Source organism: Mustela lutreola, chromosome 6, assembly GCF_030435805.1.
Source record: "Mustela lutreola isolate mMusLut2 chromosome 6, mMusLut2.pri, whole genome shotgun sequence".
Classification (NCBI taxonomy): domain Eukaryota; kingdom Metazoa; phylum Chordata; class Mammalia; order Carnivora; family Mustelidae; genus Mustela; species Mustela lutreola.
The window spans coordinates 79,502,684-79,528,015 of NC_081295.1; the positions used below are offsets into that span (position 1 = coordinate 79,502,684).

The window sequence follows — 25,332 nt, forward strand, 5'->3', positions numbered from 1 at the left end:
TGGTGCTGGGAGCTATGTTGGTTACAAAAAAGTATGGCATAATTTCTTCCAACAGAGGATAATCTACAAGAATAGAAGAACTCTTGCCTGAGCTTTGGGACTCCATTTCATAATAGCTTGTTTTTTCCCGAGAGTGTAATTAGTCTCATCTTCACTCTAAATATACCTACTCCAAATATATTGTTTTCAGTACAACATAAAAAAGATACTGTATAAGAATTGTTTCTTTTTTTTTTTTTTTAAAGATTTTATTTATTTATTTGACAGAGAGAGAAATCACAAGTAGGTGGAGAGTCAGGCAGAGAGAGAGAGAGAAGCAGGCTCCCGCTGAGCAAAGAGCCCGACGCGGGGCTCGATCCCAGGACACTGAGATCATGACCTGAGCCGAAGGCAGCGGCTTAATCCACTGAGCCACCCAGGCGCCCCTAAGAATTGTTTCTTATACATACATTTTTTACATTACTAATATGCTTATATTCAGAAAATTATTACCTAAGCTTGCATTGAAAATTAATATATAAGTTGATTTTTTGCATCTATTAAACTCATTAGTTCTATTGGACAAGTAGTCATTAGTGAAGTGTGTGTTTCATAAAAGAAGATAAAAGATACAGATTCTCAGTTTATATGTATACATATACATTAATATATACATATTAAAATATATGTGTATAAATACATACATGTGTATATATATTTTTTAAAGATTTATTTACTTGAGAGAATGCATGTGTGCATGTGTGTGGGGATGGGTGGGAGGGAGATGTTTATTTGGGCAGAGGGAGAAATAGAGGGAGGAAGAGAATCTCAAGCAAACTGCAGAGTGCTGAGCCTGATCCTAGGCTCAATCTCATGACCTCGAGATCATGACCTGAACTGAATTCGAGAGTTGGATAGTTAACTGACCAAGCCACCCCAGTGCCCCTTAGTTTATATTATTTTTAACTACTCAAAAGAAAGTTTATTTTTTGTCCTAGACATTCATCTGAGGTTGGCTGTAAGATGTCCACTTAATATGCTATAGTATGTCTCCAGTCATCAGTATATAAAATTATTTTGTGTGTGTGTTCTCTGAGGTATCTCTGAGAACCTGTCATAAAATATATGCTTCTACATATATATTCCTATGAAATGATAAATTGTCCTTTATGATGATGAATGATAAAAGAGGAAAACCACTGATAAATCATCTCACTGGTTTCAGAAATTTTAGTATATAACTTAAACGTAAATCCTTAAAAGTACTTTAGCAATAAAGTTTGAAAGAAATCCTCATTTTAACTCATATGTAATTGTTATATGTAAGCTTGATTTGTTTTCTTTAAAAGCATTGATTTTCTTTTATTACAGTTATCCAGTAAAGAACATAAATGCCTTTCTGAAAGTTTCTTAATTATGTATTGTTCAGAGCTAATTTGAATATAAATTTTAGTGTAAGTCTATTGGGTATAGTTGCTAGTCTGTCAGTTTTTCTTGACACAAAATGATACCTGCCAAGTTTATTATTTGTTTTAAAATATTGTGGTTAGATATTGTATTTATAGTAACATTCATTGAAGAATTATAAAGCAATCATGATGACATAAATTGTACCTAAGAGCCAAACTGAAAATATAACAAACTCTATGAAGAAGTTCCTGAAAAATGCAAGTTTGTAAGATATGTGTGTATATCCACACATATATAAATGGACATATAAATAAATATGAAATATATAAATTATATAAGATTAATTTGTAACTATTATAGAAATATATACAAAATAGCTGGTCTGAGAACTTTGGTGGGAATGCATTATGCATTTTTCCCAGTTTTAGTGATAAATTTTTTAGAGTTCCTAATTTGTTATTAGTAACTCAAGTTCAGATATAGGTTAATGATATCTTAGAGAAAGGGGACTATGCAAATATCCCAAAGATCTGACAAACTAAAACTTTTTAATGTGATAGAATCATTGGCCACAGCCAAAGATAGCAAGCATACAGAAGTACACTCAAGTATTAACATGTAAAGTTTTATGATTTGTGTACTTGTACATTTATTCTTCCATGCAACAGCCATCCCCTTCATTCCATAGGCATTGAATTACAGTATTAAGTTTATTTCTTTGTCTTGGATGGTATAAATATTGCCTTAATTAAGATTTATTTTTTTCTATGGTCTTTGTAACATTCTAACTTTTTAACTTACATAATTACAATGTTTGCCGTAACTTGTCAGGCCACCACATTAATTTTGAAGTAGCAATTCAAAGCAAAATATTTAGGTAAGTTGATTTGATTATTTTACATTAGTTGCATGTTCATTAATTCTCAATTTTTCCTTTTTATACAGAGGTATCTAGCTACTGACACTATAGAATCTGGCATCCATCCAGTATATTTTTGCAGCACTCACTACATTGAAATGCTCCTGAAGGTGGAGGTGCCACTTGTGTTTTCAGCTTTTCACATGTCTGGTTTTGCACCATCCCAGGTAATCCAGAAGAAATAGTGTTTCTTCAACTCCCAGATCTCCATGTCTTCAAAGAAAATTAAATTCTTGGGGTGCCTGGGTGGCTCAGTGGGTTAAGCCTCTGCCTTTGGCTCAGGTCATGATCTCAGGGTCCTGGGATGGAGCCCTGCATCAGGCTCTCTGCTCAGCGGGGAGCCTGCTTCCCTCCACCCGCCTCTCTGCCTACTTGTGATCTCTGTCAAATAAATAAATAAAATCTTAAAAAAAAATTTAAATTCTCTTCAAATATAGGAAATATATTTAAATTAATAAGATCTTTTTTGTAAGTATTCATATTTTCTATTTAAATTTCTAAATTGCAATTTTCCTGTAGGTCTGTTACAATATACAGATTTCTTTAGAGTAGATCCTTAGCATTCACATTTCAAGTTCAACTTAAGCTGTTCAAGGACATAAACATTCTGGAAGTCTGTGACATGTAGGCTTTTTAATGGAGATAATATCTGCTTCATACGGCTAATGTAAGGATTAAGTGAGGTAACTGTGAGTAAGAGTTCTTAACACTGAACATCTGGTATTTGACATACTGTATCTTAACCTAACAAAAAAAGCCCAGCTCTCTATTTCTGCTCTTGGGATCTGGAAAGGAGTAATGATTTTTCTAGGGCCTGGAGTTACGCTTGTCACATGCAGGAGTGAGTGCCTCCAGTACATAGGCAGTCCTTCATTGGTGGAGGGGTGAATTGTTTCCTACTGGTATAAGCAGGCTACAACTTAAATTTTTAGAGCTTAAGCCTTTTTATAATTTAGAATTAAATCTTTTTTTTTTTCAAGAACCTTTTAAAAAAATATTTCATTATTTATTTGGCAGAGAGAGAGACAGCGAGAGAGGAAACACAAGCAGGGGGAGTGTGAGAGGGGGCCTGGCAGATGGAGTGGGAGTCAGGGAGAAGCAGGCTCCCCGCCCCATGCAGGGGTTGATCATGACCCAAGGCTGAAGGCAAACGCTTAACAACTGAGCCATCCAGATACCCCTAGAATTAAACCTTTAAGTCAGAGTTCCAGAAGGTAGATTTACTTAACCAGAAGATATGAACACTTTTAAGACTCTTGACGCATGTCGTCAATTTTCTTTGATCTTACTCTTCTAACAGAAATGGAGAAAATCTCTGTTCTTCAGGTCTGGGCATTAGGCTTTTTCAAAACTAATAGATAGATTAATACATAGCAATTTCTCTTCTAAAATTTTGTGAATTTTTAAACATTAGTAAGGTTGACTATAATTTCATAGCCTAGTTAATAGTTGAATCTTAATTGCCTGTCTTAGCATGTTTCTTACTATTTGTATGTTCTTTAAAAGTAGCCCACTATCCAGATATCTTTAATTCCTGTTATATATTTTATTTACTACTGTAATTTATTATTTACTTATTTACTGTTAGTGTTTTTATGTATTTACTATTGTATTTATTACATTTTTCTTCTTACATTCTTATTTCTTAATGCTGATAAGAATCAATCTATCATACACTTCCCCCTGAAAAAGCTAATTTAGCTATTTCTATTGATTTCTTTATGTGCCCTCTAAAGTGATTTTTTTCCCGGTTTAAGTTGGGCATTTAGATTTGGATAAAATTTAAATTGCTGTTATATTCACTTTTCTCAAAGTAGTTTATAGTTTATGTCTTTACCATACTCAGCCTTCCTATCTAGGAATATAGTAAGTTTTTCCATTTATTTTCTTTGTACTATATTTTACTGAAGTTTTATATTTTTTCCCATATAGGTGTAGTATCTTTCTTATTACAGATAGTTCTAATTAATGCAGCTTGAAATATTTTTTTCAATTTTATTTCCTTTGTGGTTACTGTTAATAATTAGTAAATTATTATATAATCATTAGGTTGTACACTTTTTCTAGATTTGTGTTTTTACAAATTTGTAATATTTTTTCTCTTTCATTTTTAATTAAATTCTGTTATTTTTCTCAGAATAATTCTAAATAGTGGCTTGCTTATTTTAGACTTGAACAGTTATTAATTAATCATCTAGTATTTCACCATTAAGAGACTTATTCCTTGTCATGGTATGGAAGAATCCTTCTGCTTTATGTAAAAATTGAATTTTGTTTCCTTTCTTTTAATCAAATAATAATGTTGAATTTTGACAAGTTCCTTTAGGGTTAAGATTATCTTAATCTTGGGGTTTGTTTGACTAGTTTAGGTGACCGTTGATAGATTTCTTAATAGTAAACAATGGTTGCATTTCTTTGGATTTGTCCTCCTGGAATCTTTTCCTCTTTACTATACAATATAGTTCTTGGTAATTTGCCTTTATACTTATTTTGAAGAACCCTTATGTCATGTAATTACATTTACTTGCATCTGATTATTGTGCTTGTTGAGTTTTAAATTTCCTGAAATTAATAAGTCTAAATATAACAAGGAATTGTGTGTAATGAAAAAGAATATTCTTTCTTGGCCATTTGTAGCTCTTACTTGGCATGTACCTAAAATACTTTGGGGAATTTTCAATCATAAAATGTTTAATTCTGGTTGGAAATAGATACTTAAATGTTTAAGCTCAACAATCTATTCTTTCTACTCTTCTAAAAATCCAATCTAGGTAATAAATGTTCCTGAGAGCTCTTTTTGCCATTCTAATCTTGAGTAATATAATGTATATTGTCTAACACCTACAGTCATTTATTAGTTTCTAACATATATCCTTTAACTTTAAAATGGACTACCACAAACTGTGGACAAAACTTGCAGTACCTCTGGCCTCACCATATCAATTTGATATCTTTTTATCATTTTGGCATTTATCAATTTGAAATTGCATATATGTAGCAGATTTATCTAATAAAACCCACTGCATTATTTCTAAGCAGTAATGTTGTTATGTTTCATAACTTAGCTAATGTAAAAATGTCTTTTTAATGACTCCTGATGTGAGCTAATCATTTTGTGCCTTAAGTATATATCATTGCTTTGTTGATATTATATGCAATTTTACTGCTAATTATAAAATGAGAAACAACTTTTAAGTAACGAATAGGTATAGGTGCTTAAGTAATAATTTGGATACAGATTTTGTATTTCAAAGCTTATTCATTTTGATCTAATTAGGAGCAGTGCTTTTTGAAGTTGTGAATTTATAGACACTAAGGGATTGGTTGATTAATGAAGGATTTGTGAGTAGGTTGCTAAATAAAAAACACATATCTCTAGAGTAAAAATATATGTTTAACTAGAATACAAAAAAATTAAAACAGAAATATGTGTTGATTAGAGTTTAAGAGTAACAGAGTAGAAAATAAAAATTCAAATATATAGTCCTGCTTTTTAAATGAACAGAAAAATCACATGTTCTAATTAACATTTTGATGAATTTTATCCTTTGGTAAAACACTTTCCTTATTGTACTTTATTTAACTTTCCTAGCTTAAGAAGTACCACATATCTTTAATGATTTATAATTCCTTGGGGGTCATTAGTCTGCATATCATTATGGTACTATACTGTGTCAGCAAATGAGCTAACATGGATAATCCTCTGAATATACTTTTAGAAAAACCTCATCATTTTTTCTCATTTGCTGTTTTTTTCTCCTCCTATCATGAAGACTGGATTTAAAAAAAAAAAAAATATATCCTTACATTTTGTATTTTGTGACATTGTATTTTTTGAAAATGCAGAATTATGTAAATGCAAAGCAGAATGTTTCTTGTTCATGCTCCTATTCATAAATGCATATATATATATAGATAGATAGATAGATAGATAGATATCTATCTCCCTGGGCTTTCCTTCTCATGTTGCTGATGTTGCCATTTGAAATAGTACCTTCTTTCTCCCTTTGCCACATCTTTGTGTCAACTACTTACTCTTCATGTTTGTCCAAATGGAAATTTTTAAAATTTTCTTTAAAGTTTTATTTATTTATTTGACAGAGAGGCAGGGAGAGAGGGAAAACAAGCAGGAAGAGTGGGAGAGGGAGAAGCAGGCTTCCTGCTGAGCAGGGAGCCTGATGTGGAGCTTGATCCCAGGGGTCCTGGGATCATGAATTGAGCGGAGGGCAGCTGCTTAACAACTGAGCCATCCAGGCACCTGGGAGATTTTTTTTTTAAATGAATTACAAGTAGATTTTAATTTGTGTACTGTTTCTGTACTTCTGGTAGAAATCTGTATCCTGCCCTGGGGAATAGTTATTTTGTCCTTTACCTCTTTAATAGTTGAAAGTTCCTTAAAAGTATGTGTGCTTGATTTATCTACAGGTTCTTTGGATGTGTGATACACAGTATCTTGCCTAGAAGTACAACAGAAATACTCTTATGTGTAACAACCCTGTGCAGTATAAAGATGTATTTCTAGAGCTTATCTCATTTTAAGTTCTGACTACATCATGTGACAGAAGTAGAAATTCAGAATCCATGAAGTCAGTGAACTGACTTATTGACGTTACCTTGACAGCAAGGACTTCACTTGAAGCCACATCTTTTGATTTTGAAATCAGTTTTCTTTCTTTCTTTGCTAATATTCTTTATTTGGTGAGAGCAAATAAAATAAGGGACAGAAGAGTTGTTAAAAACATTGTCTTTGAATCATAAAACTTGGTCATTTAGTTCATACTTATTCTGACTTAATCAAGTATCCATTAAAAAATTGTCTTAACCAGACTTTTTTTTACCTAATTCTTATGGCATTTTTTGGAGATTGATTTTTAAATCTAGATACAAGTGAGAATAGTTTCCTCAGATAAAATAATTATTTTTATCTCAATGTTGCATCTTAATGTCCTTTAGAAGCTTAAGTATGATTGAAGAGCAAAATTGCCTAGGAAGGTTGTGGTACATTTTGATGTATATTATACAAAGATTTTCTTTCCTTGTAAGCCTAAAACACCATTTAAATGTTTTTAAAAGTAATTGGTTTAAGGAATATTGGTTTACTGTAAAAACAAATGTAATTAGTTTGTTTAATTTTCTTTGTAAACTGTTTCATAACTAATATATTTCCATGAATATAAGAACTCAACTTCTTAGTTTTGAAAATGCAGTACATTTTTTTGACTTATAAGGGGGAATTTGGCAGTGTCTAGCAAAATCTTATATGCATTTATCCTTTAACCCTTAACCCAGCAGTCTCATTTATGGAAACCTATTGAATTGTCATATCAATTACCAAATTAATAATGTAATTACAAAATTAAATTTATTATTTTAATCTGTCAAATTATCTGACAAAAATTTGAAAATACATACAGTTGTTTGTTATAGCACTGGTTTTAGTATCACAAGACTAAAAACTGCAAATGTCTATCGATAGGGACTTGGTTGAAAAATTATGGTTTATCCTTGGTGGAATACCATGCAGTTGTAAAAATGAAAAATACCTCTGTATATTGTGTTGGAGTGATATGCAGGATCCTTTGTTAAGTGTTAAAAAGGTGAAGAAAAAAAGTGTTTAGTGTGTTACCATTTATATAAGAAAGAGTGAAGATAACAAATGCATGTACAAATGTGTTTTATTAAAAACATGAAAGAATATATCACATTTTTTTAAATGATTGCTTATAAGGATAAGGAAGGAATGAGCTGAAGAGTCAAGGAATATACCTTACTTTTGTATATTTACTTTGGAATCATTTAAATATTTCATATGGTGATATAGATACATGTAACCAACAAAATAAACAAATTCTGTCCCTAAGAATATAAAATCAAACTGAAGGAAATGAACCCAACAGTACATATTTGATAATATAACCTATCACTTTAAATCACAGTAATTTGACTGTATGAGTCAAGTGATATGTTGCATAAAGACAAAGAACAGCAAAAATACTGTTTTAAGTAATTATATTGCTTGTGGTAGTGCTAATATTCTAAGATTATTTTTGTCTTGTGTGATAGATCAGAAGAAAAACTGATGCCACTGGTAACAGATTTTCTGTATGTTTTAAAGCAAACACATATAATTCATCACAACTTATGATCTATTTCTTTTAAAAAGTTTAAGTAAGGGTATCCTGTTTGGGGGGGGCAGATGTGCTGAAGAACCTTCCCAATTAAAATTTCAAATCTGTGATGGGCCTGGTTCATGAACTGCATATATATATATATGAAAAATTCCATAATAAAAAAGTGTTTTATGAGTTTATCATTCTGCTTAGACGCATGCTATTTCCTTTATCCTTTTAGAATTCTAGATTGTTAGCTGATTTGCAAACCTTTGCATTCTATAGAGAAGTTATTTACTTAAGGATTAAATGTTGTGACTCATTGCTCACTCTTCTAGGGGAATACGATTTTAGAATTCTATTACGGTTTAATAATTCTGAACCATCTTGCACACAGAATATCTGATATAATTTCTGCCAAATGAAGAGGGACATATATTTAAAAAGTGCACATCTCCCCTCTGAGTGTCAACTCTATGAGAGCAAAGACTACATGTCTTTTGTTTACTTAAAAATTATAATGCTTGTTTGTATATTAGGTACTTGATAAATAGTAAATGAATAATAAACATCTGTATTTTCTTATAGAGTAATATTATATAGTGCTTTGTGTACTTTCAGAGTGTTTTCAGTTATAATCATTTTCCTTTCCTAAATTTCCCATACATAGAAAAAGGCATTATTTCTGTTTAATGGAAGAAAAATAGACAATGTAATAAAACAATGCTTGAATGTATGTAAACACCAGAAAACTGCATTAATAACTATGTATAAGAAAGAACTAATTGCAGATTCTGGGGTAACTTTCTTTTAACCAAAAAAGGTAAGCATTTCCCTACGTATGTTTTAAGTTCAGATATCTTTGTTTGAACCGTATAAAGTTGTGAGGCTTCAAGATCAAAATAGTTGCAGATCAACAGTTTCACACCGTCCAACCTGTAGGGCAGTAAGGCTGCTGAAAAAGAAGACAGTCAAAAGCTGTGACCCTCTCATCGCTGTATACATGTCACTCATCCCTACCTAAAACTGACAGCTGAATGGGAACTGCTTTTTCTGGCACTGGTTTTTCTGGTTGTGGGATCATTTGTACTAATTTCTACTCTTCTTTTGTTTCTCCTTAATTCATTCAGAGACTCATTTTCATTAACCTAGCATGGAATAAGTCGCTTGGCCTTACTAGCTATAGCAAAGAACAGAGACAGAACTCGGGCAGCAGTACATTAGGGAATTAAAAGTATTACTTCTCAAAAAATGTCTGCTTCAACCTTTCTAGCAAAGTAAGAATAGTGAAGATATTTTCTCCCCAGTGCAGTAGAGCCATATTATGTGGGCAATAGAAGATTGGTAATGAACTCTGCATGCCAAGCAGACCCTTGACCCTTCAGGTCAAGATCTGAGAGAAGAATCCTATTAGTACTAAGACTAAAGTTGGGAGAAAAGGAAATTAAATACACTGTGCCTGTTGATAGCATTGGACATTCATAGATAAAATTTCAATACTGAGTTAGCTTGTAGGCTCTATGACTAGATTTTGAGCATTATAGAATGGGGTCATAATATTTATAAAGCAAACATTTTTCCCTAAGAATGGAATTACAGTAAAAAAATAAGAAAATATAGGTGATATGTAGTTGGCATTATCAATAATAGGAAATACAAGTGGAAAATGAGATGAAAAGATATGTCTCTAATAGCTGCGAATAATGTTACTGGTTGACGTAAGTAATAACACATGCAAAAACAATTCATTAATACCATCTGGTAGGGGCTGAATTGTGTCACCCCACCCCCAAAATTCATATGTTGAAACCTTCCCCACCACTACCCTGGAGAATGACTATATTTGAAGGGGTAATTAAGTTAAAATGAGATTACATTAGGGTAGGCCCTAATCCAGTTTGTCTGCTGTCCTTAAAAGAAGAAATTTGGACACAGATATCTAGAGGAAGACCAGGTGAAAACATAGAAGACTGCCATCTACAAGCCAAGGAGAGGGAGGGGTCCAACCCTGCCAACCCTGTGTTCTGCAGAACTGTGAGAAGATAAATTTCTGTTTTTAAGTCACCCAGTTTGTGCTACAAACACCATGTTCAAGCTACTTAAAGGTAGAATCAATATTCCCCAAAATTGAACAGATCTATACAAAATGAGTTTTAGAAAGTATTCAAGAACACCCAAAGAACAAATAATCCAATCAAGAAATGGGCAGAGGATATGAACAGTCATTTCTGCAAAGAAGACATCCAGATGGCCAACAGACACATGAAAAAGTGCTCCATATCACTTGGCATCAGGGAAATACAAATCAAAACCACAATGAGGTATCACCTCACACCAGCCAGAATGGCTAAAATTAACAAGTCAGGAAATGACAGATGCTGGCGAGGATGCAGAGAAAGGGGAACCCTCCTCCACTGTTGGTGGGAATGCAAGCTGGTGCAGCCACTCTGGAAAACAGCATGGAGGTTCCTCAATATGTGGAAAATAGAACTACCCTATGACCCAACAATTGCACTACTGGGTATTTACCCTAAAGATACAAACGTAGTGTTCCAAAGGGGCACATGCACCCAAATGTTTATAACAGCAATGTCCACAATAACCAAACTATGGAAAGAACCTAGATGTCCATCAACAGATGAATGGATAAAGAAGTGGCATATATACACAATGGAATACTATGCAGCCATCAAAAGAAATGAAATCTTGCCATTTGCGACGATGTGGATGGAACTAGAGGGTATCATGCTTAGCGAAATAAGTCAAGTGGAGAAAGACAGCTATCATATGATCTCCCTGGTATGAGGAGGTGGTGTGCAACATGGGGGGTTAAGGGGGTAGGAGAAGAATAAATGAAACAAGATGGGATTGGGAGGGATACAAACCATAAGTGACTCTTAATCTCACAAAACAAACTGACGGTTGCTAGGGGGAGGGGGGTTGGGAGAAGGGAGTGTGGTTATGAATATTGGGGAGGGTATATGCTATGGTGAGTGCTGTGAAGTGTGTAAACCTGGCGATTCACAGACCTGTACCACTGGGGATAAAAATATATGTTTATAGATTCTGTGGGGAGAAGATATTTGCAAACGACATATCAGATAAAGGACTAGTGTCCAGAATCTATAAAGAACTTAGCAAACTCAACACCCAAAGAACAAATAATCCAATCAAGAAATGGGCAGAAGACATGAACAGACATTTCTGCAAAGAAGACATCCAGATGGCGAACAGACACATGAAAAAGTGCTCCATATCACTCGGCATCAGGGAAATACAAATCAAAACCACAATGAGATATCACCTCACACCAGTCAGAATGGCTAAAATCAACAAGTCAGGAAATGACAGATGCTGGCGAGGATGCAGAGAAAGGGGAACCCTCCTACACTGTTGGTGGGAATGCAAGCTGGTGCAGCCACTCTGGAAAACAGCATGGAGGTTCCTCAAAATGTTGAAAATAGAACTGCCCTATGACCCAGCAATTGCACTATTGGGTATTTACCCTAAAGATACAAATGTAGTGATCCAAAGGGACACATGCACCCGAATGTTTATAGCAGCAATGTCCACAATAGCCAAACTATGGAAAGAACCTAGATGTCCATCAACAGATGAATGGATCAAGAAGATGTGGTATATATACACAATGGAGTACTATGCAGCCATCAAAAGAAATGAAATCTTGCCATTTGCAACAACATGGATGGAACTAGAGCGTATCATGCTTAGCGAAATAAGTCAAGCAGAGAAAGACAACTATCATATGATCTCCCTGATATGAGGAAGTGGTGATGCAACATGGAGGCTTAAGTGGGTAGAAGAAGAAGAAATGAAACAAGATGGGATTGGGAGGGAGACAAACCATAAGTGACTCTTAATCTCACAAAACAAACTGAGGGTTGCCGGGGGGAGGGGGTTTGGGAGAAGGGGGTGGGATTATGGACATTGGGGAGGGTATGTGATTTAGTGAGTGCTGTGAAGTGTGTAAACCTGGTGATTCACAGACCTGTACCCCTGGGGATAAAAATATATGTTTATAAAAAATAAAAAATTAAAAAAAAATATATGTTTATAAAAAATTAAAATTTTAAAGAATAAATAAATAAATAAATAAAGTATTCAAGAATATTTCTTTTAAAGGATAAATAATAGAACAAAAAAAGGAAGATTTTCTGCATCTGTTTTTTTAGATCTGTGACAAATTGAGATAAGCCATTATATCTGTTCCCATTTTCTGCTCCCCACCCCAAAAACAGAAGTATAAGAGCGATTCAACAAAGGAAATATTTCTTCACCAGTAATTTGTAAATCATAAATGAAAGTTAGAATACTGGAAAGTAATTATATTAGTCTCCTAGGACTACAGTATCAAAATAGTATGAAATGGGTAGCTTAAAACAACAGAAATTTATTGACTCCCAGTTTTGGAGTAGTCCAGAATGAAAGTTTTAACGACTGTTTTCCCTCTGAAGGTGCTAGGGAAAGAACTCTCTGATGCCTCTCTCCTATGTTCTAATAGCCTTAGATGGTTTGGCTTGTAAATGCCATTTTCCAGTCCTCTGTCTTCACATGACATTCCCCATGTGTGCCTTTTCATCGTCTTTCTGTATGTATGTGTTTCTCTGTTCACATTTTCCCTATCTGATACCAGTCATATTAGGATAGGACTAACCTAAAGTGATCTCATCTTATCTTGATTACCTCTGTAAAAACCCTGTTTCCAAATATTGTTACAAGCACAAGTACTGTGGGTTGGTTAGAACTTGGACTACTTTTTGGGAGAGAGACACAATTCCACCCATAACATTAATGTACCCAAATGTTAGCAGTGTTAATCACTGTTGCCATTGTTACTATGTTTTTTTTTTTAACCTTTTCTGTTTTTTTCCTTCAATAAGCATGTATTCCTTTTATAAGCTAAACAGTCTGAATGTTACTCAAAAAGTAAGATAAATGATTTTCGTAAAAATCTCAATTTTAAATTGTTTTCTACATTAGCTCCCAGTTTTTATGTTATACAGTCCTGTTTGGTTTAAATTATTTTCTGATTCAGCAAGAGTCCATTTGCATTAATACAACATTTAGCAATCTGTCATCTGCATAATTATACTTCTGTGATTAAAGGTAGGGTAGAAGAAACTCCCATCTCTGAATTAAAATGGTCTGTTAGCATTTGTTATCTGTAGAGAGCAGACTGCTGTTGTGGGTAAGAGGAGGATTGTATGAATAAAGAAGGCATTAAGCAATAGGTAAATGAGCAGTGGGCACATCATCAGTTTACCTCTAAGTCTCGAGTCCCTGAGCCATGAAAGTTTTCTCATGCATCAGGCAAGTAGATGAAGCATCCTAGTATGTAGGTTGTCTTTCTATTTGGATCATATGTCAAACTCTTCATTGGTTTTGTGTGAATCACTGATTTTTAAAATATGGTTTTTAAAAATATGGTATTTTTATTTAAAATTTTTATTTAAATATTTTATTTAAATATTTAAAAATACTGCTTTTTAAAAATATGGTTTTATAAGCTTTCTAATGAAGTGACTTCTTTTTTCCTAGATTTGCCTACAATGGATAACTCAGTGTTTCTGGAATTATTTGGATTGGATAGAAATCTGCCATTATATTGCTACTTGTGTTTTCCTTGGTCCTGATTATCAAGTGTATATCTGTATAGCTATATTCAAGCATCTGCAGCAAGACATTCTGCAACACACTCAGACTCAAGATCTACAAGTTTTCCTGAAAGTAAGTAATTTTAGAGAGAAAATGGTGGTTAAGAGTTCATAGTTAATAATTAAATAAAATCTTAAAAAAATGAAAAAAGAGTTCATAGCTAACTTTGATGAGATGCTTATATGTCAGACACTTTTCTCGACAGTCATCTGAAAATAACCTTAAAAAGTAGGTACTAGGGGCACCTGGGATCGAGCCCTACGTTTGGCTCTCTGCTCAGCAGGGAGTCTGCCTCTCCCTCTGCTCCTCCCCCTGCTTGTGATCTCTCTCTCTTTCAAATAAATAAAATCTTTAAAAAAAAAAAAAAGTAGGTACCATTATTCTCATTTTAGAGATGAAGAAATGCGGCATCAACTCAAGTTGCTCAAGATGACACACTCGGGAGTGGTGGGACTGCAGTGTGAAGGAGCTAAGCTGTTAGCCAGTGTGCTGTCCCACAAGATGTATTTTATATCTATATCTATCTCCATATATTCCTTATATCTTATCTAGTTACTAAAAGTTCAAACTACTATGTTAAGATAGAGGTTTGAAATATTTTAAAAACACTTAATGTAAATTCCTATGCCTTCATATTCTGCATTTTTTAAACTTTCACCTATGTTTATAAAACATTTCCATGAAAGATAATTCTATCATAACGTTCTTTTTAAAAAGTCACTACATTATGTAAGTTAATATTTTAAAACAAGATATAACTTGCTTTCTATCTCACAGTAATATGAGTTTTGAAGCTCTGAACTTTAAGAAATATGGTTATATAAATACATCCCTGTGTGTAATTCCTGATGAAACCCCAACCCTAAGTTAAAATCTCTCCTTGAATCTGAGAGATTCCCTCAAATGTTTCCCTCCCCCTGCTCCCCTCACCATCCCACAAATACACATACACATGCATACACCAAAACCAGCATTTGTCCTTTGCTAAATTTTCTCTAGCTCAACAAGTAATTTCTGTTAATTAATTTTATCATTTTTTTGCTTTTTTTAAATTAACATATAATGTATTATTTGCCCCAGCGGTATGGGTCTGTGTTCATCAGTCTTATATGATACACAGCACTCCCCATAGTACATCACCCAGCCACCTTATCCCTCCTGTTCCCCTCCACTCCAGCAACCCTCATTTTGTTTCCTGAGATTAAGAGTCTCTTAGGGTTAGTCTCCCTCTCTGGTTTTGTCTTGTTTCATTTTTCCCTCCCTTCCCCTATGATCCTCTGCTTTGTTTCTCAAATTCCACATTTCAGTAAAATCATATGATAATTGCCTTTCTCTGATTGACTTATTTTGCTTAGCATAATACCTTCTAGTTCCATCCATGTTATTGCAAATGGCAAGATTTCACTTTCTGATGGCTGCATAATATTCCATTGTGTATCTATACCACATCTTTTTTATCCATTCATCTGTTGATGGACATCTGGGCTCTTTTCATAGTTTGGGTATTGTGGACATTGCTGCTGTAAACATTGGGGTGCAGGTGTCCCTTTGGATCACTACATTTGTATATTGAGGGTAAATACCCAGTAGTGTGATTGCAGGGTCATGGGGTAGCTCTATTTTCAACTTTCTGGGGAACCTCCATGCTGTTTTCCAGATTGGCTGCACCAGCCTGCATTCCCATCAACAGTGTAGGAAGGTTTTCCTCCGCATCCTCACCAACATCTGTTATTTCCTGACTTGTTAATTTTAACCATTCTGACTGGCGTGAGGTGGTGTCTCATTGTGGTTTTAATTTTATCGTTATTCTTTACCACTTAGAGCTCTTTTCCCTTTAATCATGATTTTCTATAAATAAATGCCACTGATTATTCAAGATTGCCAAACTATCAAGAATTTTTTTTATTTTATAAATACTGAATTTAAAAGGTCTCAACCTTTTTTTTTTTTTTTAAGATTTTATTTATTTAATTGACAGAGAGAGATCACAAGTAGGCAGAGAGGCAGGCAGAGAGAGAGAGGAAGAAGCAGGCTCCGTGCTGAGCAGAGAGCCCAATGTGGGACTCGATCCCGGGACCCTGAGATCATGACCTGAGCCGAAGGCAGCGGCTTAACCCACTGAGCCACCCAGGTGCCCCAGGTCTCAAACTTTTTACATATATCCCTAGAATGTTAGCTCAGGAATTTTTTTTTTTTTTTTTTTTAAGAGAGAACAAGAGAGTGAGCATGAGCAAGGTACGAGTGAAGGGCCAGGGAAGAGAGAGAAGAGAGAATCTTAAGCATGCTCCATGCCCAGCAGGTAGCCTGACATGGCTCTCCATCTCAAAAGATCATGACCTGCGCCAAAATCCAGACAGAGTTGGATGCTCAACCGACTGAGTCATGCAGGCCCTCCTTAGGAACATTTTTAATGAAAATATATACCAAGACAATGATTGTGTAAAAGGAAAACTTATGTAGAAAAATAAAATAATTATCTGAAAGAGGTAATTTGGAGAACAGGGATGGTTAAACAAATGGGGATTATGTTGAGGACAAAATGTGGGTTCCTTTTTAGTAAGTGACACTTTCATTACTACCGTGGTCAATTATAGGAATTTCAGAGTCTGAAATTTTCCCAAGCACTTATAATGTCCTTTAACCTGTAATTCTCTAACCTTTTATCCCACTTCAGTTTCTCTTACAGTGTTTGTCATAGCCAAAATTTTTTAATATATATTTTTTGTTAGTCTTCCTCAGTATAATGTGCATGTTGCACTAGGACAGTGATTTTTGTCTATCTCATTTACTAATATGTTTTTAATGCCTTTAGCAGGACCTGGCATATAATAGGTGCCTAATAAATATTTGTTGATAGAATAAACAAATAACATACAAGAGAAAGATGAACTTATTTTTGTTCACATTTAAAAATATACTAAATTCTTCAAATCTAACTAATGTTGGTGTTATTGCAGTTTCTTCTCTTTGTTGACTACTTCTTGATAAATTCTAAATATCTTTTAAATGAGGGGGAAAAGGTCATTATTCAAGTCCTAAAATTTTAATTGAATTGGTTTAAATCCAAACTAAGAACATGTTGGCAAAACACTAATTAATTTTAGTACTTATCCTGAAACCAACCTTCTTACTCCTTCTGTTTGTATTCATCTGAGGGATTAGGAAAAATATCTTTATGATATTGGACTTCATTTTATTTTTTGTTCTATTTCCAACAGGTAGGTCTCAAGTTCACTGACCTCTTTTGGTGGGCAGTTATTTTTCTTGTGAGATAAATTCGAGTATGGTTTATTTAAGTATTATTACATGCACTTTTCTTCTATTAAGCCCTGTTATGACCTGTTGTTTCCCATGTTTATAAACATATATACTCTTTCCCATTTACTCACATTTTAACCAATCATGAATCTTTGGTTAATAAAGTGATGTTCATTTTTCCTTCCCTTGAAGACAAGTCAGAAATAGTTATATAATTTAAAAATTTCTCCTTCAACTGTAATTTTAAGTATTAAACGTGGGGAATTATGTTTTATGCTTCTAATCCAGAAATCTCAGACTTGGACAAAGGGTGAAAAAAAAGTAGTAATTATCCATATAACTATAAACCACATCCATAATACTATTCTTATATGGGTTACATGTTATCTCTTGACTGTACATATTTAAATATGATTGCTTCTGTAGAGGTGGAGTAGAATAGAGGACTTTTGCTTTTTAGCATATTTGTTGTTGTTGTTGTTTTTATTTATGAAGAATGGGTCCATACTTCTTTCATAATAAAACTTTTTAAAAGGGGGGTATTGAATCATTATATAAAAATAGATAAAACAAGCATCTGTTATAAATATATTCAAATAATCAGGCCCAATTGAAAGTTTCCAAAACACTGAAAACCACAAGCATGTTTTCAACTATTATCAGTTATCCTGAGAAACTTCAGGTAATGGGATGGTTCCAGAAGATTGAAAATATGCAGTTAAAATTTTCTGGTTTAAGTTTCATTTATTGACCGAGATTGACATGATAGAACCATTGCTTTAGGAATGATAATAATCTGTCTGAAGCATATAGTATAGAAACAATATTAACCCATTTGTATTCATTTGGGTTTAGGCTCAGGATTTTAAATTGGGCAATTAGGAGTCTAAATGCATTGCCTATGTTTCTGATAGCCCACTGAGTAATTCTTCATGATCAGTGTATTAAAAAGATGATTTGGAATTTCTTAGGCCAGATGGTGAACATGAATAGTCAGGCCAAGTTTACTTGAAAAACAAAATCCCACCCCCAAAACCCCAAACACTTTATTTTTCCCCTTTTGACTAAATCACTAAATGATTAAATGAACGGCATGGGTATAAGATGATATCAGCAAGGTGTTTTCTGAGTTTTTCACATTTTCTTTGTAGACACAATAAATGAAGTGGGTTTGATAATAGAGCAGCATTATATATTATGTACAATGAGTGTATTACTCCCACATGTGGTGATTGATATGATAGATCAGTCCTGAGCTAAGACAACTTCTGAAGGTTTGTTGAAGGGCTTACTTAGTCCTTGGATTCAGGGTCCTGGATTTTTTTTTTATCAGTGATAGATGATGGTTCAGAAAATCTGTGAGCATTACACTTACCAGAAAGAAAAACATGCTCTAGAAAAAGAAGCACAGTACTCTTAAATATACCAGTGAACTTAAAAGTCTAAAGTTTGTTGGTTTTCCTTTTTATTTTATTTTATTTTATTTATTTGACGGAGAGAGAGATCACAAGTAGGCAGAGAGACAGGCAGGGGGATAGGGAGAAGCAGGCTCTCCACTGAGCAGGGAGCCCAATGCGGGGCTGGATCCCAGGACCCTGGGATCATGACCTGAGCTGAAGGCAGAGGCGTAACCCACTGAACCACCCAGATGCCCCCCTCCTTTTCTTAAGTGGAGTGTCTCTGTCACTTTCTCTCTCTTTCTCCCTCCCTCCCTTCCTCTTGCTCTCTCTTTCCCAGTCACTCACTCTTACTCACTCATGCAAGCAAGCCACTTTAGAAAGAGTGTAATAGTACTTTAGAAGACCCACTGTTTTAGCCAACTGGCTATATTGCATTTCTCTCTAGCATGATAACGGGTTGGCAGTGATCTTGGTTTTAGTTTGTGAATTCAATTGATTTCAACTTGGAAAAAACGTCACCGAAATGCCAGGCTAGGAAAAGATTGCCTTCCAGTGAAAATCAGGTTGTGAATGCTCAAGATACTTAATTAAAATGCTTCAACTAAATCCTGCATGTTATGGCAAAATCAATTTATAATTATGAAAAAATCAAATTAATTTCAATTCAATCAGTAAATTGTCAAGAGGAATTTTGTTGTTGTTGTTCCTGCAGCTGTTACCAGAACATGTTGACAGGGTAAGGAATGGAGATCAGTCTGAGAAACAGCACATGAATTGCTAAGCTTTTAAAAGACAAAAGTATACATGGTACAAAAAATAATTCATCATCTGAGGGAATAGATAAAACACGTTCGGTTTTATGTTAACTGTAGTTTGCAAATAAGTGTTTTTCACTGTTCTTGTATCACTGGGTTTGCTTGCATTCAGATTTTGGCTCTGTCACTCTGTAAGCTTGGACACCTTGCTTAACCTTTCTGTGCCTCAGTTTTCTCATCTGTATAATTGGGTGTAAATAATACCTATTCCATGGAATTGTTGAGGAATTAAATGATATGTTTTCGTAAAATACTTCTAGAATACTGTCTGGCACATAGCAAGTGCATTAAAAAAAAAATAGCAGTTATTTGAATATCTACATCCCTGTCCCATCTTTCTCGTTATTAACTGAAGAAAAAGATTGTATACAAGCATAGCAAAGGATGTAGGCCTTTTTTCTGAGTCCATAACTAGACCATATACTTTGCTTCCATTTTTTTCTTCTCTAACCCTGTAGATATTTTAGGAAATCATAGTAATATCTGACATACACTTCAGATCTAGGTCAGGATCGTTCTCTTACATTGTATCTGATCAAGGCCTGTTCCCTCATTTACCCTGCCAGGATTAGATCATCTCCCTAGTCATCACACAATGCCCACGTATCCCTCAGCTACGTTAAAGTTAATTAATTATTTATTATTTTTAAATATTAAATTTGATATTATTTAATTAATATTAATTTAATTTAATATTATTTAATATTAAATTTAATATCAAATATTAAATTAATACAAAATTTAAAAATAATAAATAATTAATTAACTTTAAAAATAAAGTTAATATTTAAAAATATTAAATTTAATATATTAAATTTAATATTTTTAAATATTAACTTTATTTAAAGTTAATTAATTATTTATTATTTTTAAATTTTGTATTTAAGTTTAGTTAACATATACTGGATTATTACTTTCAGGGTTAAATTTAGTGAGTCATCAGTTGCATATAACACTCGTACTCATTATATCAAGTACCCTCCTTATTAACCATCACCCAGTTACCCCATCTCCCCACCCCACCCCCTGCAGTTTTCAGTTTGTTTCCTATAGTTAAGAGTCTTATGGTTTGCCTCCCTCTCTGTTTTCATTTTATTTTTTCTTCCTTTCCCCTATATTCATCTGTTTTGTTTCTTAAATTCTACATATGAATGAAATCATACAGTGTTTATTTTTCTCTGCCTGGCTTACTTCGATTGGCATAATACCGTCTAGTTCCACCCATGTCACTGGAAATGGCAAGATTTCTTTTTTTTTTTTTTTTTTGATGGCTGAGTAATATTACATTGTATGTGTGTGTGTGTGTGTGTGTGTGTGTGTGTGTTACATCTTCTTTAGCCGTTCATCTGTTGATGGCCCTCTAGTCTCTTTCCATATTTTGGCTGTTGTGGACATTGCTGTTATAAACATTGGGGTGCATGTACCCTTTCGAATCATTATGTTTGTGTTCTTTGTATAAATACCCAGTAATGTAATTCCTGGTTCATGGAAAGTTCTATTTTTACCTCTTTGAGGAAGCTCCATGCAATTTTCCAGAGTAGCGGTACAAGTTTGCATTCCCACCAATGGTGTGAGAGGGTTCCCTCTTTGCATCCTTGCCAACATCTGTTGTTTCCTGAGTTGCTAATTCTACCCATTCTGATCAGTGTGAGATTATTTGAGTTAAAATCCTTTATGAATCACATACTCTTTCCTAAATACTTACGAACCTCATACTCTGTCCAGAGCTACGCACACTCCATAAACTTCCCTAATCCTGAGGATCCTTAGTGTGCTTATTAAAACTGACATATCTGGACTCCTCCCCAGACCTACCCAAACAATTTTCGTGACAGGCCTGAGTTGCCAGGTTTTAGTATAAAATCTCAAATCGCTTGAAACCTTTGACTATGTAAAAATGTTACTTTTGAAACTTGAATCCAGAATGCCAACACCAGGGATTTAATAGCTTTGGGGCTGTTGAGCTCTGGGATTTCTGATTATACCAAGCACCCCAGGAGAAACATACTAGAAAAAACATTACTTACAGTTTGGTTGTTTTCCTACCATTTTGACCAAGAAAGAAGGTCCTACACAAAAAATCAAAAAATCATCTCTAGCAAAGGTAAAGAGCAGAGCCAATTTCACAAAACTCCTTCTTTCATGTGACTCTTACTATATAATTTGATGCTTCTTATGTGACATTTGATATCCATGTGAATCCTTTAAGTTACCTTGATATATTAAGTTCTACACCTTTTGTCCTAAACTTTTATATATTTCCAGGTGATTATTAATAAGTGTCAACTCATTGTTCCCATTTAGCCCATTCAAAGTGACTTTTCTTCACACTTTATAAAGAACTATTATGTCTTTTTTTGAAATCATCTTTCAAATGCATTAATAATTAAATTTGGGAAATAATATAGCAAACATGCTTAAACTTGATCCTGAAGTCATAAAACTAAGGCATGTAATGTTAGCACACCCAGTCTTTTTGTACTTTGTATAATTTGCCACCCCAAAAAGCATTATCTTTGATTCATATTCCAGATTTACAAGACTTGCAGTAGCTCTAAAAAAACTTTTTTTTTTTTTTTCTTTTTTAGAGGCTCAGTGGCTCTAACATGTTTGGCTCAGTGGGTTAAGCCTCTGCCTTTGGCTCAGGTCATGACCTCAGGGTCCTGGGATCAAGTCCCTCATCAGGCTCTCTGCTCAGCAGGGAGCCTGCTTCCCCCTCTCTCTCTGCCTGCCTCTTCCTAGTTGTGATCTCTCTTTCTCTCTGCCAAATAAATAAATAAAATATTTAGAAAAAAAATTAAAAACATTTTTGCTAGAAATTATTTTTGGAAACTTTAGCTGATATAAGTAATGTTTGAAAGCATAGGTATAGTTTGATTTCTGTAAGGGGCACGTTCCTGAGATATTGCAAGAAAAGACAGTAATATAATATTTTAAGTGAAATGTTCCCTTATGTTTTTGGCAAGGGGTTGAAAAACAGACGAGTCAGTAATCTTCGATGTTGAACATTATAGATTTGTAGCGTGATCAAGAAAATCTAACTTAGCCATTTTAGAGACCATCAGTAAATAAAGATGTTCTTCCTATGAAACCATTAACACCTTGAGTGCTTATTGAATGCCAGGCACTGGACAAAGGGATTAATGGGTAATAATAATTCACTCATTGACTTAATCGACTATTGTACAACAGCTGTGTCCCAGGCACAGCTGTATTATAAGACAGGCCATGTCCCTACCCACACTGGCCTTCATTCTAGTGGTAGACAAGTATTTGAATAAATACATAATGCTTCAGGGGTGCCTGGGTGGCTCAGTGGGTTAAAGCCTCTGCCTTCCGCTCAGATCATGATCCCAGGGTCCTGGGATCGAGCCCTTCATTGGGCTCTCTGCCCAGTGGGAAGCCTGCTTCCTCCTCTCTCTCTCTCTCTCTGCCTGCCTCTTCACCTACTTGAGATCTCTGTCTGTCAAATAAATAAATAAAATCTTTAAAAAAACCCCATAATACTTCAGGTGTTGATAGATCTTATCATAAGGAAATCAGACATCTTAAGAGAGTCATACTAAGTCAGAGATGCTGTATAGAGTCCAGCAAAGGCTACTCTGAGAGAGTAAGCAGAGATCTGAATGAAGCAAAGGAAAAAGCAAAGCAAGGACTTCTGGGCAAAATTCTTCTAAATAGAAAGAAAGGCAAATGCAGAATCTTAGAGGTAAGAATGAGGTTGACCCACTTAGAAAGTGTTGAGATGACCACTGTGGCAGAACAAGGGGAGATAGAACAGTAAGAGAGGAGTCAGGGCCAGATCATGTAAGGTTTTATAGTCCAGGAAAAGGAGTCTAGGCAGTACAACTTTATGCCATTATTGTCTGCATTTGCATAGGAGAAATTGAGACTTAGAGTGTCAGTAAACTTCCTCAGGTTCATACATCTAGTAACTAGTACAGGGGGGTTTGGACCCTTTTTGGTATGACTCCAAATCTTGTACTCCTTCTAGTATATCAGGTTGACTCTCACTAACTAGTCTGGTTACCTTTTTAAAAACCTTAAATTCAGTGGACCTTCTAGTTAAATGTTCTCAATAGTAAAAGAAAAATCAGTGGATACATATTTGAAACTGGGTTGTATATACAAAGGAGAGAGACAAGCTGTGTATATACCACATCATGTAATATTGAATGCACATGAAATATTGTGGTTTAGAATAGTAATTTTTATTTTTTATTTTATTATTTTTTTGAATTTTATTTTATTTTTTGCAGTGTTCCAAAATTCATTGTTTATGTACCACACCCAGTGCTCCATGTAATACGTGCCCTCCATAATACCCACCAGGCTCACCATTTTTTAAAAGATTTTATTTATTTGAGAGAACAAGCAAGTGAAAGAGAGCACAAGCAGAGGGAGAAGCAGAGGGAAAGGAAGAAGCAGACTCCCCACTGATCAGGGAGCCTGATGCAGGACTCAAACCCAGGACCCTGGGATCATGATCTGAGCCAAAGGCATATGCTTAATCAACTGAGCCACCCAGACACTCTAGAATAGTAATTTTTTAATGCTTTTTGATGATTCAACATTTGAAGCCTAGCATTAATGAAGAGAGCCAATCACTGGTTGAAAAGCTATTGAGATACAAAAAAGAAAATGCAGTATGCTCAAAATGAATTCTAACCAAGGTGTAAACCACTTCAGAAGTAACATATTAGAAAAAATAGTCCATTGTTTATATAAAAAGGGATAGTATTGCTTATATAATTACATATGTTTGTCTACTTAAAGAATAAGGGAATTCAGGTGTGCCTGGCTAGCTCAGGACAGTATGCAACTCTTAATGTTGGGGTCATAAAATCAAGACCCACGTTAGGGGTAGAGATTACTGAAAAAAAAAACAAATTAATTCATATTTTTACACAGAATCCAGTACACTGAGATCTATAGCCAAATGATAAAGCAGTATTCTGAAGAAATTATCTGCTATAAATTGAATGATAAGCTGGCAGCCTAAATGGTTATAATTACAAAGTCAAGTTATCCACTAAAGACATTAGAGAATATTTAGGCTAAAATGAAGAATACACCACTCTGAAGATAAAAAGTAGAATTAGAGATTCTGAAGATTTTATTCAAAGTTATAAATTGTAAAATTTAAATAATGAGCTGCATCATTTAAAAACATTCTTTTAAAAATGAATATTTCTCTCTTATGAAATAATGATCTTTATAGACTTATGTGGCCATTTTTATTTGTTTCAAGTTTCTATTTAAATTGCAGTTAGATAACATATTGTATATTAGTTTCAGGAGTAGAATTCAGTGATTCATTACTAAGATACAATACCCAGTGCTTATCAAAAGGCCCTCCATAATCCCCATCACCCATTTAATCTATCCCCCATCCTCCTCCTCTCCAGCAACACTCAGTTTGTTCTCTATAATTAAGCATCTACTTTATGGTTTGCCTCCCTTTATTCCCCCTATGTTCATCTGTTTTACTTCTTAAATTCCACATATGAATGAAATCATATGGTATCTATCTTTGACTTATTTTCCTTGACATAATACTCTCTAGCTCCACCCATATCATTGTAAATGGCAAGATTTTATTCTTTTTGATGGCTGAGTAATATTCCAGCATGTGTGTGTGTGTGTGTGTGTGTGTGTGTGTGTGTGTGTGTATGCATGCATATACCATATCTTCTTTATACATTTATCAGTTGATATACCTTTGGGCTTTTTCCATTATTTTGCTATTGTTGATAATGCTACTG

The 25,332-nt window shown here is 34.3% G+C and overlaps 1 protein-coding gene across 5 annotated transcripts in view; it reads left to right on the forward strand.

Annotated features, from left to right (window-relative positions):
- The window catches only part of TBC1D32 (TBC1 domain family member 32), a 248,840-nt gene that overhangs the window by 219,183 nt on the left and 4,325 nt on the right, over positions 1 to 25,332 (forward strand). For all 5 annotated transcript variants that reach the window (XM_059177703.1, XM_059177706.1, XM_059177704.1 and 2 more), the window contains 2 exons: positions 2,335 to 2,475; positions 13,978 to 14,166. In XM_059177703.1, coding sequence (XP_059033686.1) covers positions 2,335 to 2,475; positions 13,978 to 14,166 — 330 coding nt within the window. The remainder of the gene's footprint in view (positions 1 to 2,334; positions 2,476 to 13,977; positions 14,167 to 25,332) is intronic.